A 16,665-nucleotide genomic window follows, 5' to 3' on the forward strand; every position below is an offset into this window, starting at 1 on the left:
ACATTTAAATCTCTTTGACCCATTTTCTCTTGTTTTTTTCTCCACGCAAATAAAAATTGATACCATTTTCAAATAGGAAAAGGTTCTCCCCTCGAAGAGTCAAATCAATACTTCAAATAATATTGAATTGGCGTTTCTATTGAGCCTAGATAAGCATAAGTATAACAAACTAAAATCTTCCGATTCTTATATTTTGAATGTAAGGTACACAATATAACATACTTTTAATCAAAATTAGCTATAAATCAAAATAGTAGCATACTTTTAATCTCATTGTTTTTGTCATCTAAACAACTTTGTCTAAATGGAAGGTACATAATATAAACTTGCTTAAGAAAATTGAAATTTCTGTTAATATTTGCTTGAGCTCTAAAGTCTACAAACTTAACCAAGCAAGAGAGTTTCACCTCCACATATCTAAATCAAAATAGCACAGCAACCCAACTACAGAGAAACACATTCATCCACTACAAAATATTGGATGAAAGGAATATTCTAGCAGCAAGAATTAACAATATGCAAATCCAATACCAAGTTTAGTACCATTGATAATTCTCTTAGCTCTCATAATCTGTACAAAATTTATGCATTAATTTCTCAAGGTCCTCCTGGTGTCTTTGGATCATGCCGGTTGTTTGCTCCTGTCCCTGGATAATCATTACTCTCCAAATCAATCCTTCCCTCTACCATGAACTCTTCTGCCATATCTAACATTTCTTCTCCATTTCTCAATTCCTCAACACCCTGAAAACCATAGACACAAAAATTGTACTCAGTTGGACCCTTTGCGGCATGCAGATACAGGAACTCTTGAATTTTGGAATATATTGCAAGGATTATATAAGATTAAATTATGTTCATGAGGGTCTAAATTATAACCTTATCAGATGTAATCTGGGTTGAGAGTTTTTCTTTGTTTGGCAAAAGCCTTCCTGCAAACAATGAAATTTCAACATAGAATTAAATCAATTTTGAAAATTAAAAAAGAAAGAGAGATGAAACAGGTCCATGTTAATCATAGGAAAAGTAATTTAATTTCATTCGTACTTGTTGTTTGGAGAGCAGCAGAAGAGACAACAAATGAAAAAACTAGAAGGATGATGATGAGCAATTGCAGGGGAGATTTGAAACTCATGTTGGAAGAAAAACTAGGGGGATCTGCTGAAAGATGACAAATTAATAAGAGAGCTGAAGAAGGTGAATTTTGTGGAATACCTGTGGAGATGGTGTTTATATAGAAAATCTCTTAAGACAGAATAATTGATTTGAATATTAGAGCACAACCCAAAGTACTATAGCTTGCTCCAAAGTCAACCTCAAGTTTTACATTTTTATTTATTATTGCTTATGGCAAAGTATTTAAAAATGAAATTGTGGACGTGTTTCAAGTTGCCTGCACCATATAGCTAGCACAATGTGCATGTACCAAAGATAAATAAAATTAATGTGCCAAAAAAACAAATATAGCACAATGTGCCTTTTCCACATGACTGGTCTATTTTAGCTTCCGATCGCAAAATATAGCTATAACTATAAGTATTTAAAATAATAATTACTACGTCAGTATTATATTTTATTTTTTTGATACTTTTACTTTACACTATTTTTACCGGATTTTTTCATAAAGAGGAAAATATAATGTGTAAGTAAGAAATTATAGGTCAAACATTTTTAGTAAGATAAATATATAGATAGTAACAGTTTTGGATGCATGCAAAGTTGTTGCAAATTAAACCGCTGTTGTACTTAAGCATGTGCAACAGAAACCACTAGAAGAGTTCACGGGTGTTCTTAGGTGTCGCGTAAAGAAAGGATCAATTTTGTATACACAAATTAGCTCTCTGTCCAATTTTTAAACTTTCAGGTAGTTACACGTTACACTACAGCCTAATTATTATGCAGGTGAGGAGACAATAGCCCAATATTTTAAAAAGAGTAATAATTATGTATTTTATAATCATAAATTATCATTTAATTTAATTTAAAAGTTAAATTATTATTCATAATAATTTGTGATCAGATAATTATATAAAAAGATTTACTCTGTGAATGTATCATTTTTCTCTTTTAAATAATATTTCCCTTCCTTATATACTGATGTTTAACATTAATGTATATAAAATCAGAAATATTTACTATATAAATGTAAAATATTATTATATTTAGACTAAATAATCGTATATGGTATCTAACTTTTTATAATAAATTATTAATAATAATAATAATAATAAATATAGTCAGAAATATAATTAATAATATTTTTAATTTATGAAACATAAATAATTTTAGAAAGAGCTAAGGTATTAATAAAATATGAGATGAATATAGTATTATATTTGTCTTATCATGGAATCTCTTACATTCTTAGTTAATCACAGTAGATATATTCGAAATTGTGAGAGGGCTTCCCACTTCTAAAATTAAATTTAGATAAATAAAGATGTCAAGAACAATAAATAAAATTATCAAATTTTACAAAAAAAAGATTTTAAAAATAAATTTTTAGAGGTTAATAAGAGTAATTGTTTTTTTATAAAAAAAACTCGTTAATTTGACTTAAATTTATTTATCTCCATGTAAATATTCTTTCAATTTTTTGAACAACTATTAGAATGGGCTTCTTTTTTATATATATTAAACATGGAAAATTAAACTTGAAAACGGACTATAATCATTGTCAAGGTTATATGCAATTGGCTTTTGTGATTTTTTACAAATACATCTAAATGGTGAAGCTGTTATCCATGCTCATGCAACGACTTATTAAAAATTTCAAAAAGTGAAAACAAAAAAACTACATTATAAATTTTGTGTGGTTATGTAGTTGTATGGATTGTGTGGTTTGCCTCAATTTGTTCTATACGGCTAAAAAGAAATAATATCATCTTCAGAAGTGAGCATCAAATATTGAATACAAGTTGGACCTTATAAAATTTAGATCGAGGCATGAAATTGTTGTTGGCTATTAATTGAAAAGTAAATTTGAAAAGACAATATCTTTTTAGGAAAATTTTGAAAAGGCATTATTGAAAGAAAAAAAAAATGGAAACGATTAAGCTTGAGAGTTTTATGTCTATTTTATAATATAAAAAAATGCGTATACAAAAGCTTGGAATTGTATGACGAGATAAGAATGGATTATACTTGTAATAATAAAGAATATTTAAGAAAGTGGAAAAAAAATATATTGAGCACGTGGTTATATAACTGAGATAAAGATGTTTCAACTTTCAAGGTAACTAATTAATTGTGTCAAATTTAAGTTTTATGAACATAATTACATGCTAAATACTCGGAATTAAAACTTTTTTTATTCAATTCAATCAGGTTTGTCTATTTAAAGGATATATACATGTGATCTTAAACCAAACAATATTAAAATGTTAAGTTTACGGTTTGTGCTTTAAATTTTAAATAATAAATTCCCTTTGTTTTTCTTTTTTGGAAGTGTCGAATTTTTATAAATTTTTTGTTTGTATTCGTATTTATATGCTATTTTCAAAATTAAAAAATAACATTAGTTACTCTTTTGTTAATTATACTCTTACTGCTTATCTAATTTTTAATTAATTTACATATTTATCAGGAAAGTAAAAATGAAAAAGTACATTTATCAATGAATAGAAAATTTGTAGTATTTCTTGATTTTTAAAGACCTTAAAAAAACAGTTTAAAAGCAGCCGAAATTATATATTACTAAATATAATCCTGCACGATATGTGAGTGGATAAACAAAATTATTTCAAATTTTATTTAATTTAATTAGATTTTAGACAATTTCCATATAGTTGAATTTCAAACTTCAAAACAATTAATTAGATTACATCATACTTTTCTTTAAAAAAATTACGTCATATTAGAAGAGTTGACAATGTAATAATATTTTTTTTTATTTGATATGATTGTAATTAGGGTTTTAAACTCTCCGGTGGTTCTCCAAGCTAATTTTATAAACTTTAATCCTCAAAATCAATTATGAGACTAATCTTGGTAAGATTTAGTTATACTTAAAGTTTTTCATTCCTCTCTATAAGTACATTCTGTGATGATTGAATCATGATCCTTCCCACAAATTCAACATATATTGTTAATTGAATTATATCCATTGAATTTACAATTGTTATAATATGTTAACATGCATTTTAACTAAAATGATAAAATTTACTCAGTGAAATCTTTATAGCCTGAATTTTACTAGTTAATTTTTTTTTTCATCATGATATTAGTATAGAGTATCTACTAATTTTGTTGATGACTAATCTCTATTAGTAAACCTGACTGGACACCTTTAGTGGATCTTCCCTTTCAACAATATTTTTTTTCATCCACAAGAATTAAACCCAAGATTTTATTTAAGGGGATCGAGCCAAAGACCACTCGAACCAATGACTTGTTGGTACTAGTGAATTTATTTAATAAAAGTGAAGAATTTTAAGAGATATAAACCAGCAAGAGGAAAATGAATCTTTGGACAACATTTGACAATTGTTATAAGGGTAAAATAGTCAAATTCATCCTCAAAAAGTGTGATGTGGTGATAAATTGGTTTCTGAAAGATAAAAAATACAAATTTAGTTATGGGATATACACAAAGTATGATAAATTAGTTATGCCGTTAAATTTGTGAGACCATTTTATCATTAAATTATAATGTTTAAAGACTAATTTGATAATGAGTTATATTTGTAATGATCAATTTGACATTAAGTTTGGAGACTAATTTTTTATTAATTATTTACAAGACTAATTTATTACATTTTTTATACATTCGGATATTAAATTTAAATTTCCTATGTTTCATACATCAATTTACTAATATTTCTTACTTTCAAGATAAATTTAACTATTTAACTTGTTAGTGTTAATATGGCTTTACTTAGAATAATAATGGATAGTTCTACCATTTTTTGTTGTTTCCATTTTCCTAACCTGTAGCCATCAATATTACTTTCGTATAGTTGAAAACCAAAAAGGTAACTAATGTTATGTTAAAAAAATTAATGACTAACCATTAATATTCATCAATATGATTTCGACTTGCAAGTTTTAAGAATTATATGAAAAAGTAAGACGGTCTAAAAGAGTTTATATATATTAATAATAGAGAATGTCGACATTGACATATCAAGTCCATGATCCATGCTTCAGATATTTTTTATTTTGGTGAAGTGAGGGGAACTAGCCCCCAAAAGAGAAGATAGTATTAATATGTTTGGATGTACATTAATAAAATTAATTTTAAAATTATTTTGATTGAAATTAATTTTATTTTAAAAATTAAATTATAAATAAAATTTATTTTAAAATTTTAGATCCGACCGGGATGTCCACCGCAAAATAAATAGCCTAGAGCTCAGCCATGTGAAAAGAAGAAATACCAATTGGTCCCTTAACACCCCTCCACAGGCAGCATATTGATATAATATCATTATACATCTTTATATAATTATTAGTAACTTTAATATTTTATTTTAGATAAAAGAGAAAATATGCTTATAATTTTTTAAAAAAAATTAATCTTTATAATACTTTAATATTTGTTATTTTAAAACTAATTAAAATAACGAATGCTAATTTTAATTAAGAAAATCATTTTAATAAAAATAGAGAGATTGATTTTATTATTAGCAATATTACTTTTTCATTAAATAAAAATTGAACAGATAAAAAAATACTGTTTATAAAATAATAAAATTATTTTTATTTAATAATGTCAGTATTTCTAATCTTTAACATCTAATTTATCCAAATCATGTTAGACAGAATCCCTGTAAATACTAAAGTTCTTCACAATCGTCTTTTGAGGGTTCCAACTCAAGCCCTCTTAACTCTTAAACTAGTACTGTACGTATTTAGTACCAGTACTTACGTACTATCTGGTTATATTATTTATTTTTATTTAATGAATTAATTATACCATATGTTTTTTTACTAGTAAATACTATTATTATTATATCTTAAAATAAACTTTAAATTAAAAGAAAAACTTCCTGGGGATAATGACTAATGAGGATTGGGGAGTGGATAAGCTCTGTTTCCATGCCAAAGACTATGGGTACTGAGTTCTGACCATAAATTTAAGGCAATCAATTAATAGTTAGATTCTGACCTTGTGTTTGATTGGTGTAAAACAGCGCACTAAGTTTATTTCGTTGCATGACCATTACGAGCTTAATAACCCAATGATCATGACTTAGCACATAATCTAAACATTGGAAACAGTACCATGATTCATGATTGTGTTCTTATTTTCAATTTTTGTCTTCTTTTGCTAAACCCCTCTGAGATTTTTACTACTGCTTCTATGAAGTCTAATCACATAACTTGGTTTGAAAAAGACACCACCGCATTTTCATCAAAAGGCAAAATTCCTTCACATAGAAGAGTTTGGGTTTTGTTTTTTCACAGAACATGGGTATCATCTGCCAAAAAATAATACATCTATCGATTAAGTCTTACAAATTTAAATTTTCTCTTCAAATATTTAAGCTGACATATTCAGAACTCAAATTAAAAATGATTGATTATGCTGAAATAACTCATGCTAATTGATTTGACTGTAAGTTTGAAAAATATTGTTAATTATTGATTATTGGATTCCCTGCTTTAAGGGTAATATGAATGAACAATAAATGGAATCTTGGGAAGATATAATTGATGTTAGACCAAACAAGTAACAAGTCACAGATGGGGGCAGTAGTGGCACAAAAGGTCGAGCTTGGGCGGTGGATTTATGTGGTAAAGAGATGACATGTAGATTTGTCCCATTAGTTCATGAGTGTGAGCATGACATGCATTCATGTCCCATCCCTCCTACTTCTCCTTTAAAGGCTATGCTACTACATGTGTATCTCAGCTATCAATTATTTATACTTTAAGAAAGAATGAAATTCTTTTAAAAGTGTCACCAATAATGTGGTTTTTGTAACCAATTAATCAAGAAATGTCGGTTCAAACATGTGGCTTGCCCAATGAGACCTTGGGATCATCATTTACAAAGCACAATAGCAAACTCACAAGGTATAATAATATAAATAAAAAATAATAGGCAGTATCACGGAATATTCAATTAAGTTTAATGAACATCCATATACAGCATAAACTAATTAAAAATTATTATAAATATGATTTTTAAAATAATTATAATGAAATCCAATAAAATTATTACACATAATTATATGGGATTAAATAATAATAGAATTTTTTTTTCTTTATTTTATTTTTCATTTTCTTCACCTTTTATGTCGAACTCTAATTAATTTAATTTGAGGTTAGACTTCTTATAAATAACAACTCACCTCTCATCAGAGTCAAGAGGGACGACAAAGGACCATATTGCTTCTTCAATGCCCGAAGTTTGAGTTCCTTGAGTTGAGTTGGTACTGAACAAGTATATATCCGCAGAAATAAACAAAATATCTTGATAGAGACAATTTTATTTACCGTACATTTCGCATAAAGTGTTTTTGTTGAAGGGGAGTTTAATCTCTATTTTTTTAAATCATTGTTACTTATATTGAGTAATTATTTGTTAATTTTATAATGATTATTTATTCTCTTCATTTCAAATGTCCTACATGTCCATTTATGTTGACTAGTAATGTATGCATGATTTGATTTGATATACGATACTTAAAGTGTTCCTAGTACTTACAATCTATTTTGTATTCAAAATATACAATAATAATAAATATAAAAAAAAGATTTATAAAAAAATAGATTTGGATATGCGAATGTGTTTTCTTTTTTTCAATAACCTCTGTTCATCGATACCAATATCAATCTCTCATGTCAACTTTTTGATGAAACTTCTATTTATAGTGTTAAAGAAAATAAATTTAGACTTTTTTCAAATAAAAGAAAGAAAAATATAAAATAATTTTATATCTCGTTATCTTTATAAAAAATAAACATGATCTTATATATTTTTATTCTAAAAAACTTTCTAATATAAGACAAAAATAATTCACAATTAATCACATAACTAATTATCATAATTGATCACACTCTTATATAAGACAAAGATACTTCTATATAACAATAGAATATTATTTTTATTTTATAAACAACTTCCACATTTATAAAATAATACTTCTCTTTTTATATTAATTATATTTGTGGTGCTAGCAAAAAATATAATAATATTCCACTAAAATATTTATTTGATTAAAATAAATTATTTAATTTAATTAAAAAATAAATTATTTTCTTTTGTAAAGATTAAAATTTATGAATGATATGTATTTTCTATTATCATAATTTTATTTGAGTCAAATAAAATTATAATAAATAACAATTCTCTTTTCAAATATTTAACGCAATTATGTTCGTAAAATCTAGACTCCAAATATTTGATTAATAGAACCACTACACACCAGTTAATTTAAAAGATCGATGACCACAGATATTGTTTTAATTAATAATAAATTGATAGAAGTGAACTAAACATCAAAATCCAAACTATTCTATATTTCCATTCTCATTTCAGTCACAGTTAATTTTGTATACCAAAAAAATTTAACAAGTAACAAATAAGGACAGTGAATTTTCACTTGGATGTTTGATAGCAAGAAAAGTTTTTTATTTGCCAAATATCATAGGTAAAACTTAATTTCTCATGTTTAGTCTGAGAATGTTTTTTAATCAATTTCCCACCAAAAACTTTATCATGAGAAAGGTGAGAATTTTATGTTTTCAAATTTAATTTTTCTTTTACTACAATAAAAAATAATGTTATTCTTTATTAAATTATACAATATGATAAATAATTAAAATAACAGGTAAAAGGATGTGTAACTTCTTAATTCCTAAGAAACTTATCTAAATATTCTCAACCATCAGCCAAACAAATTATATTCATTCTCAAGAAATAGGATTTTCAGAAATCATGATTGCCAGGTATGAAAATATTTTTCCTCTACCAAATACCCCTTGATGCAAAATAAAACACACAACATAGTAAATATCATCGTGTGAACCAAAATTTCTTCGTAAAAAAAATGAATATTACAAAACAGATATATGATAAATAAAATAATTTTTTTTTCTAAACATCAATGGATCATTAACTGAAAATGCCTAACTGCATTTACGCAAGTGTCCAGATTCTAAACAGAGTAACAATAATGGATAACATATCAACAATAATAAATTGAGTACAAACTCAAAGTCAAAGTTATAAGGTAGCAATCCTGAAATTATAAAATATACATCATCGTTACAGAGCAAACAAGGGCTAAAAGCTTTTTTATTTTGCGTAGAACCTTTTCCTTTTTCCTTTCTGACATTTATCATGCACGCTTAGTATCCATCTAAACCTCAAAAATTGGATGCGAAAATGCTAGAAGTAACTTACCAGGATGGCCATTGCAATTGCAATCCATAAAAGAAGCAAATTGATGCCAAGATTGAAAAAGTAGTATAACTTATAAGAAGAAATTGTTTATTACTACTATTTTTTGCTGATTATTTAGAAGATACAATCACTTCATGACAGAAAATGTGGTATAACTGATACAGTAAAGATGGCATATGTATGGCAAAAAAAGAAAGAAAGAAAAAATCCTTCAAGTACATGCGAACACCAAAGGCTCGTCACTATTCATTTGCCTTATAAATAAAAAATCAAGATTAGGCAGCACCTTGTCAACAGCTTAGGAAAGATCAATAGGTTTGCCACATAACTGCTCAAACTCGCCTTCCAAAATTTTATACAAGTTTGCTTTGTTCCGCCTATAAATCCAAGCTTTAGTATCCCGATCCCAATCAAACCTTGAAGGACCACTGCATAAGACAAGCCCAAAAGATCATGTCACCTTGATCATTCATTATACCTATTTCGGCATATGTTCTGATATTGAATGCCATCTAAATTAAGTACAGCAGATTAAGTAGATAAACAAAAGTAGCAGAAAGTCATTCTAGCAAAAAATTAAACTGCATTTGAAATCTTGGAATCACGCGAAGGCCTCTAAAATGTCACAGCTACAAGCATTCATGGTATCACTTAAGGTTGAATGTCTTCTACATCTTCATGGAAGTGATGATAAAAAAAAATAAGCGGGGAGGTGAGAAATGTGACTGTAAGATACATCCGTTGTGGTACTGACGGACTAGATTGGGCAGAATTATTCTTGACGCACACAGTAATAGCATCTCTAACATTCAAAGGACTAAACCTATATCCTAATAAAATTGTAAAACATTAACAATGATTTGTCTCCCTGATCTAGAGGAAGAAAACCTGTGAAAATGAATCCGGACAAAAAATACCGAATAAATCCCCACAACACTGGAACAACTTAAACAAAGAAATTAAACTAATAGCAGATTAATGAAGTTCTGCCTTTAATGAGCTAGTTTGTTTAAGCTTATTTTTTAAAATAAGTGTTTTTTAAATAAATAAGCAATTTTATAGTTTTTAGATGTGTTTGTCTTAACTGCTTTTACTTAAAATAAGCAGTTTTCAGCTTTTTTTTAAAAAAGTAAACCTCATCTGCTTCTTAAAAAAGCACTTTTTCCAAAATTAATTTTTTTAAGTTTAAAGTTTTAACAAACTGGCTCAATACAAGTCAATATGCGAACCAGCTTTAATTACCAATAGTTGCCTCAATAAATGCACCATTTTTAACATCTAAAGAATAAAGATACATATTTGATTATAAGTTAACGTTTTTAACACCATTTGGTTGGTTATCAACAAATATTCACTTTTCTCCGGTTCATTCTCACACATAAAGATACTAAAGAAGTATATGTATCTGGCTTTGATAAAACTTATTCACATGCAATCTAATTCATGAACATAGATGTGTAGAGACTAGAGACTAAAACCTAGAAAAAACCATCCTAGCTAAAAATTAACCATACATATTGACAGATAACAACAGACACAATCAAATACCTCACTGGAGAAGACAGCCAAAGTTGTCTATTTGGTGTTTGTTTGTTCAATACATAGGTGCCAAGATCGCCAAGTTTTATAGTCAAAACATCATTCTGAAATGGAAAGCCATGTCAAAACAAATAATACACCCCCATGCAAGGAAACCACTTCTTAAAATTAATAGGAAGAAATTAATTGAAATCTTAAAATAAAGAAGCTGTTTACATTGAAATACCAAATAATTACAGGGTTTCATTTAAACAAAGATGATTATCAAGTTAACAATGTGATTATTCAAAATAATCACTTAAAAAAACATGATAACTTCAAGTTTGCCTTCTAAAATACAGAATGTTCTAGGATATTCTTTAGTTGACAAGTAATTTATTGTTATCAATCCTTTATAACTTATTCTCACAAAATCATACTCACGCCGTAGTCTATGTCAAATCCATCAACTTCAACTGAGTCTCCATAGTCCTGCCAGGCAACAAACAAAATAAAATAAATATCCTACATAGTTTAAATTTCAAATAATATGAACTGAATGCATTGTGTGTTGTGACTGTCAACTTTCCGCCACAGCTAAGACAATCTTCCAATGAAATCTATTTGATTTTAAGCATAATTTTATCATGATTGCATATTTGTCAAACGTGGGAGGTTGCCAACCAGAGCAAAATTTGTGATGAATGTCAATACTTGTGATTGCAACATAACAAATTTAAGTTGGTGGAAAAACACAAAGCAATGCTAGAGATACCTCTAATTTCTCTTGGAGGCTATGTATTGTGGAATCAGCCAGTCTGTGGAATTCACCCTCCTGCAGTAGAGAACTGCATTCACACTAATCATTAGCAAAGTCATTTCCACCCACTGAGAAAACAAAACAAAATAAAACTCCAACCAGATGGGAATCTTACAAGTTACAACAACCTTTGAGAAACTGGCACATGTGACAGATATTTGAAATTGAATTCTTAGAAATATTTTCGAACACTACAAATCCCACTGTCAAACCCCAACCCAACTCCAGAAATGCTTTGAATTTTAAATTTAAAATCTTAAAATAAACCATAACTGAAATTTGAAAGCTCAAAAAAGAAAAACTAAAACCATTAAGTTCAACTTTTTATGATTTCTGAGAATCAAATAAGAACATAATGGATGAAAAACAAGAAAGTGCACGTCATACCTGTAATCAATAGTCAGGGGGCCTTGAGATTCATCAAGATTAAAACTGCGAGAGCAGAAGTTTCTAGAAGAAGAAGAGAGAGGAGGAAGAAGGGCATTCTCCTTGTAGGGGAACATGAATTCTGAAGCTTTTACAGAAAGGATTGGGGCTGCATGAATGGAAGAAAAAGAAGGTTGTGACAGTTGCAAAAACCTAAAGAGCCTTCTCTTCAAAAGCAGCTTTGAGGCCATAGCTTTTGTCACCTCAGCTGCAAATGTGAAAAATAAAAGTTGAGTTGCCATTATAAATAATAGACTAACAATGGTATTAATGTTGTCATATTGATCAATATGCCGAAAAGAAAGACAGAACCAAGGAAACACAATATTTGAAAAAATTAATCAGGCATGGGAACATGGCAATGGATCAGTTAAGCATAAAGCCAAACCAAATCTAATTGTGAACCAGTTATTTGAATAGGATTTCAAAAGCAAACCATTTATTATTTTTCTAAAAACAAGTTTGGTTTTGGCCAGAACCAATTTTAAAAACCAGTTTCTAAAACCATTTCTAGCAAACATTCAATTTCTAAAACCTGTTTTGAGTACAAAAATCCAGTCCAAGGTCAATTATAAAAAATCAAATTTGCATTCACATGCCTCCTATATGCACGTTTCAGCTAACAAAATTGAAAGGCTACAAGCACATGTGTTGTGAAATCACAACAAAGGTCCATGACTGTAGCTGAATTAATTGCAACAGAAAAATCATACGGAAGTAAGCAAACAAAAAATGGACCGCCTATATCAAGAGATATATCTAATCTGACTAATGACCAATAATAACAGAACATATGAATATATGATTATGTCCTTTTCTTCCTCAAAGCAAGGACTATAAATTACAAGATTGGATCTTTCCCTACATTTTTTAGAGCATACTGCATTTTTCAGGGCAGGGAAATGCTCCCCTATCAAATTGCTGCAGAGCACAGGAACTTTTTTGTCATTTGACTTAAGAACCACTAATGTTAAAGGTAATCAAATGTAATTTTTGCGACATATATGTTCTGCTACTTTCATGTATATAATGGACATTTATCAAAACCCAGCTCATACTTCACATTTGTCAGAAACACATCTTTACAAAACCAGTAGAATAAGAAAAGAAAAACGCAGTTTTATGTCAGGAGAAAATGCTTTCAATAAGAAATTATCAAATTCAAATGCACCGTACACAGAAGCCCAAAGACAACCAAAAGACAAAACCAACACAGATAGTTATATTTATGTTTATGTATTTAACAGGAGCAAGTATCTCAAGTTTCAATAAGTACCAGTGTGTCTCCGTCGCCGCTGCCGGCTGCTTACTGTGTCTTCGTCGCCACTGGTCTCAGTGCGTCACCATCGCGATTCCAGGAGGAGCTGGCCAAATTAAACGTTCGTCGCCACCGGAAATGGAGGTTTCGCCGGCGAGGAGGCTGCAGTGGTGAGGTGAGGCAGCTACAGGGAGGCTGCACCGTCGTGTGGGTGCCAATGCGTTTTGGGAACGAATTGAGAAAACGCAGCCAGAACACGAGAGTGAAGAAGGGTTTTTGTTGTGCCTATGCGTTTTGGAAAATTTTTAATCTCCTCCAACAGCAAAACGACGTCGTTTTGGGGTTTAAAAAAGAAAAATAAATAGGGAAATTACCAATTTCGTCTACTTTAATGGTACGCTATATCCATACTACTGTCTAAATCATTTTGTTGTTAAATTATGTTTGTTGGGTATCATTTTATGTCATTGTAAAAGAAGTATTATTACAAAATTAGAAAGAAGTCTCCTTTCAGAATAGTCATTATCTTTTGTATTAAAATTAAATTAAAAAAAATCATTAACATTTTAGTCTAAATCACTATTGATTGACATGAAATTTATCCTACATATATGAATGTCATATTATCAAGGATGTATCATGTTTTCACTCAATCTTGAGAGAAACTAACTAGGGGACTTGATGGTAAAACTAAATTGCTTGTACATTTATGAAATTGTAGACTAAATTGATCATTTTGATAGTATAAGGACGAAATAATCGACGAGTGTAAAGTGCAAGAATGAAAAGGGTTATTTATCCAAAAAATAATAAGTTTGACTTAGGCAGGTTAATTTGAACCGTTAGGTCTTTGGTTCAAAATTGAGTTGAATTGGATCATTTCGATCATATGCATATCCAATCCAATCGGTGGCTCGAACTAGTTGGGTACTCAGGTCCTGGATCAACGAGTACAAGATATGTAGTAATACGAGTACAAGATAAATTTCTTCTTTTAGATCACTCTATTATCTACGTAATTAGCATCATTGTCTAGGTTAATTGGATAGAGTTTTATTTCTTTTGGTAAAAGCAAAGTTTCTTTTTATGCCTAATCCTATCTAAATCATCTATAGCAACATTTTCAAAAGGGAAACCACCAAGAAATGACTAGAGCTACACAACCAACTACACACTCTCTCTTCCACCATCAACTTTTTCCTTCAATTAAGTCTTCGGTGACATGAGGGAGCATATGGAGACTCTTGAACCTAGAGTATACTTCCTAAACACCCCAACTTCACTCCACTTTGTGCTTAGCTATTGTTATTTTCGTTTTTGAGCCTTGGCTAAACTTTGGAGAAGGAAAGAAAAAGATTTCTTGCTTGGACTGCTTGGTGGTTCTTGAGTTTTGAGTTGCAAGACTTCCATCCTCCACCATTTTCATGCTTCACAATGAGGTATTGAGGAGTTAATCCATCCTTTTCTTGCTATTCTTGTTTGTTTATGGAGTAACCTCCATTAGAAGTGTTGTAGGAACATAGGAAGTTAGCTCTTCATAACCAACACTTAGGGTCCTTTTCTCATAGATTTCATGGCAAGTTTTTTTAGAACTTGTAAACTAGTGTTGTTTCGAGTATTTGGTGAAGGGAAATATGTTTGAGATGCTTGGGATCCCATTTGGGTTAATTTGGAAGTCATTGAAAGTGAAAAACTTCTTTTTTGAAGCTTTGTGAGGTCGTGGCACTGAAGTGAAGAGTTGTTCATGCTTAAGCAAAATGACCTGCAAAGGAAAATGGGTTACTGATTCTCAAGCCTAAGCATGGCTGGAACCAAGCTTAAGCATAGGTTGAGTCAAGCTTAAGCGTGACCAAGCTTAAGCATAGGTTGGACCAGGCTTAAGAAAGATGATTTGCAAGGGGAAATAAGCTACTGGATTTCAAGCATAAGCATAGGGTGAGTCAAGCTTAAGCGTGGGTCAAGTCAAGCTTAAGCGTAGGTCAAGGCAGGCTTAAGTATGGAACCCTAAAAAATGTGTATGAATGACCTCTAAATGAATTTCAATAGGAAGATCCTTAGTGCATGGGAATTATAAGATGCACAAATAGGTTTTAATGTTAGGTTAGGAGAATCTACTTTTACTAAATATCTATGAATCGAAAAGCTATGTGTAGACTATCGCCGACTGAACAAGGTGATGATTAAGAATAAGTACCATTTGCCTAGGATAGATGACTTGATGGGCCAATTAGTAGGGGCTTGTGTGTCCAGTAAGATAGATCTTAGGTCAAGTTACCACCAGATTAGAGTGAAGCCTGAGGATATTTTGAAGACTGCCTTTAGGACCTGTTACAACCATTATGAGTACTTGGTTATGCCTTTTGGTGTGACCAATGTCACTGGTGTGTTCATGGACTACATGATCTTTCATCCCAACCTAGATGGTTAGAGTTCCTTAAGGATTACAATTTTGAGGCTTAGCTATCACCCAGGTAAAGCCAATGTAGTAGCTGATGCCTTGAGTAGGAAATCCCTTCAGGTGTCTGCTTTGATGGTTAGAGAGTTATACTTCTTAGAGCATTTTAGAGACCTAAGTTTAACATGTGCGATCACCTCTGGTAGTATTAAGTTGGGTATGTTGAGAGTCACCGGTGAGCTCTTGAGCGAGATCCATGAGGGTCAAAAGTTTGACCCATTCTAGTCAGCCTAGTTAAAGTCCATAGTCGCAGAGAGAGAGTAGTTTTAGAGTGAGGCATGATGGAATCTTGAGATTCCAGGATAAGGTGTGTGTTCCTAGTGTATCGAGCTCAGGAGAGCGATCTTGGAGGAGGGCCATAGAAGTAGTTTGAGTATCCACCCGAGAGCGATTAAGATGTACCAAGACCTTAAGCAGGTGTTTTGGTGGCCGGATATGAAGAAAGAGGTTAATGAGTTTGTCCTTGCGTGCCTAGTGTGTCAGAAGGCTAAGATACAACACCAGAAGCCTTCAGGAAAGTTGCATAAAAAAAATTGTCCTCAATAGTAATCTAATATTTCATTCTTAGTTTGGCTTTTTGTTTGCCCCTCAATCTTGGAAATGTGATACTATTATAAATGCCATCAAATTTTAAAGATTCAAAACATCAAATTTTAAAGCTTAAAAACATTTTTTAAATTTGAGGAATTAGATTTTTTATTTTTAATTTAGGAACAAAAAGTGAATTTATCCTAAATTTCAAGAATAAAAAATATATTTTTAAAAAGTGAATTTAATCCTCCATTATTATTTTTTAGCATTTTTAGTTTCTTTAAAAAAAATTGTTCACTTTT

General features: G+C 30.0%; 2 protein-coding genes across 2 annotated transcripts; both read right to left on the reverse strand.

Annotated features, from left to right (window-relative positions):
* Window positions 1-241: 241 nt before the first annotated feature.
* On the reverse strand, window positions 242-1,368 carry LOC100815187 (uncharacterized). The gene is made up of 3 exons (XM_003554009.5): window positions 1,048-1,368; window positions 880-932; window positions 242-744 (listed from the first exon to the last, which is right to left on the reverse strand). Exons 1-3 carry the CDS (start codon window positions 1,133-1,135, stop codon window positions 598-600), a joined length of 288 nt encoding a protein of 95 aa, XP_003554057.1. The 5' UTR covers window positions 1,136-1,368; the 3' UTR covers window positions 242-597.
* An 8,057-nt stretch (window positions 1,369-9,425) lies between these two features.
* Window positions 9,426-13,702, reverse strand: LOC100815916 (frataxin, mitochondrial). The gene is made up of 6 exons (XM_003554010.5): window positions 13,396-13,702; window positions 12,081-12,327; window positions 11,649-11,721; window positions 11,318-11,365; window positions 10,904-10,998; window positions 9,426-9,783 (listed from the first exon to the last, which is right to left on the reverse strand). The coding sequence occupies exons 2-6, from the start codon at window positions 12,308-12,310 to the stop codon at window positions 9,654-9,656; spliced, it is 576 nt and encodes a 191-aa protein (XP_003554058.1). The 5' UTR covers window positions 12,311-12,327; window positions 13,396-13,702; the 3' UTR covers window positions 9,426-9,653.
* Between the last annotated feature and the right edge of the window lie 2,963 nt (window positions 13,703-16,665).

The sequence above is a fragment of the Glycine max genome, chromosome 19 (genome assembly GCF_000004515.6).
Source record: "Glycine max cultivar Williams 82 chromosome 19, Glycine_max_v4.0, whole genome shotgun sequence".
NCBI lineage: Eukaryota > Viridiplantae > Streptophyta > Magnoliopsida > Fabales > Fabaceae > Glycine > Glycine max.

Bases quoted from the DNA above. Each gene is read 5' to 3' on its own strand.
- LOC100815187 (XM_003554009.5), bottom strand. From the start codon at position 1,135: ATGAGTTTCAAATCTCCCCTGCAATTGCTCATCATCATCCTTCTAGTT. The intron at 933-1,047 runs GTACGAATGAAA...CATTGTTTGCAG, and splicing joins TGCTGCTCTCCAAACAACAA to GAAGGCTTTTGCCAAACAAA. The intron at 745-879 runs GTTATAATTTAG...TATGGTTTTCAG, and splicing joins CCCAGATTACATCTGATAAG to GGTGTTGAGGAATTGAGAAA.
- LOC100815916 (XM_003554010.5), bottom strand. From the start codon at position 12,310: ATGGCCTCAAAGCTGCTTTTGAAGAGAAGGCTCTTTAGGTTTTTGCAA. The intron at 11,722-12,080 runs GTATGACGTGCA...GTGTGAATGCAG, and splicing joins CCCCTGACTATTGATTACAG to TTCTCTACTGCAGGAGGGTG. The intron at 11,366-11,648 runs GTATCTCTAGCA...GTTGCCTGGCAG, and splicing joins GCCTCCAAGAGAAATTAGAG to GACTATGGAGACTCAGTTGA.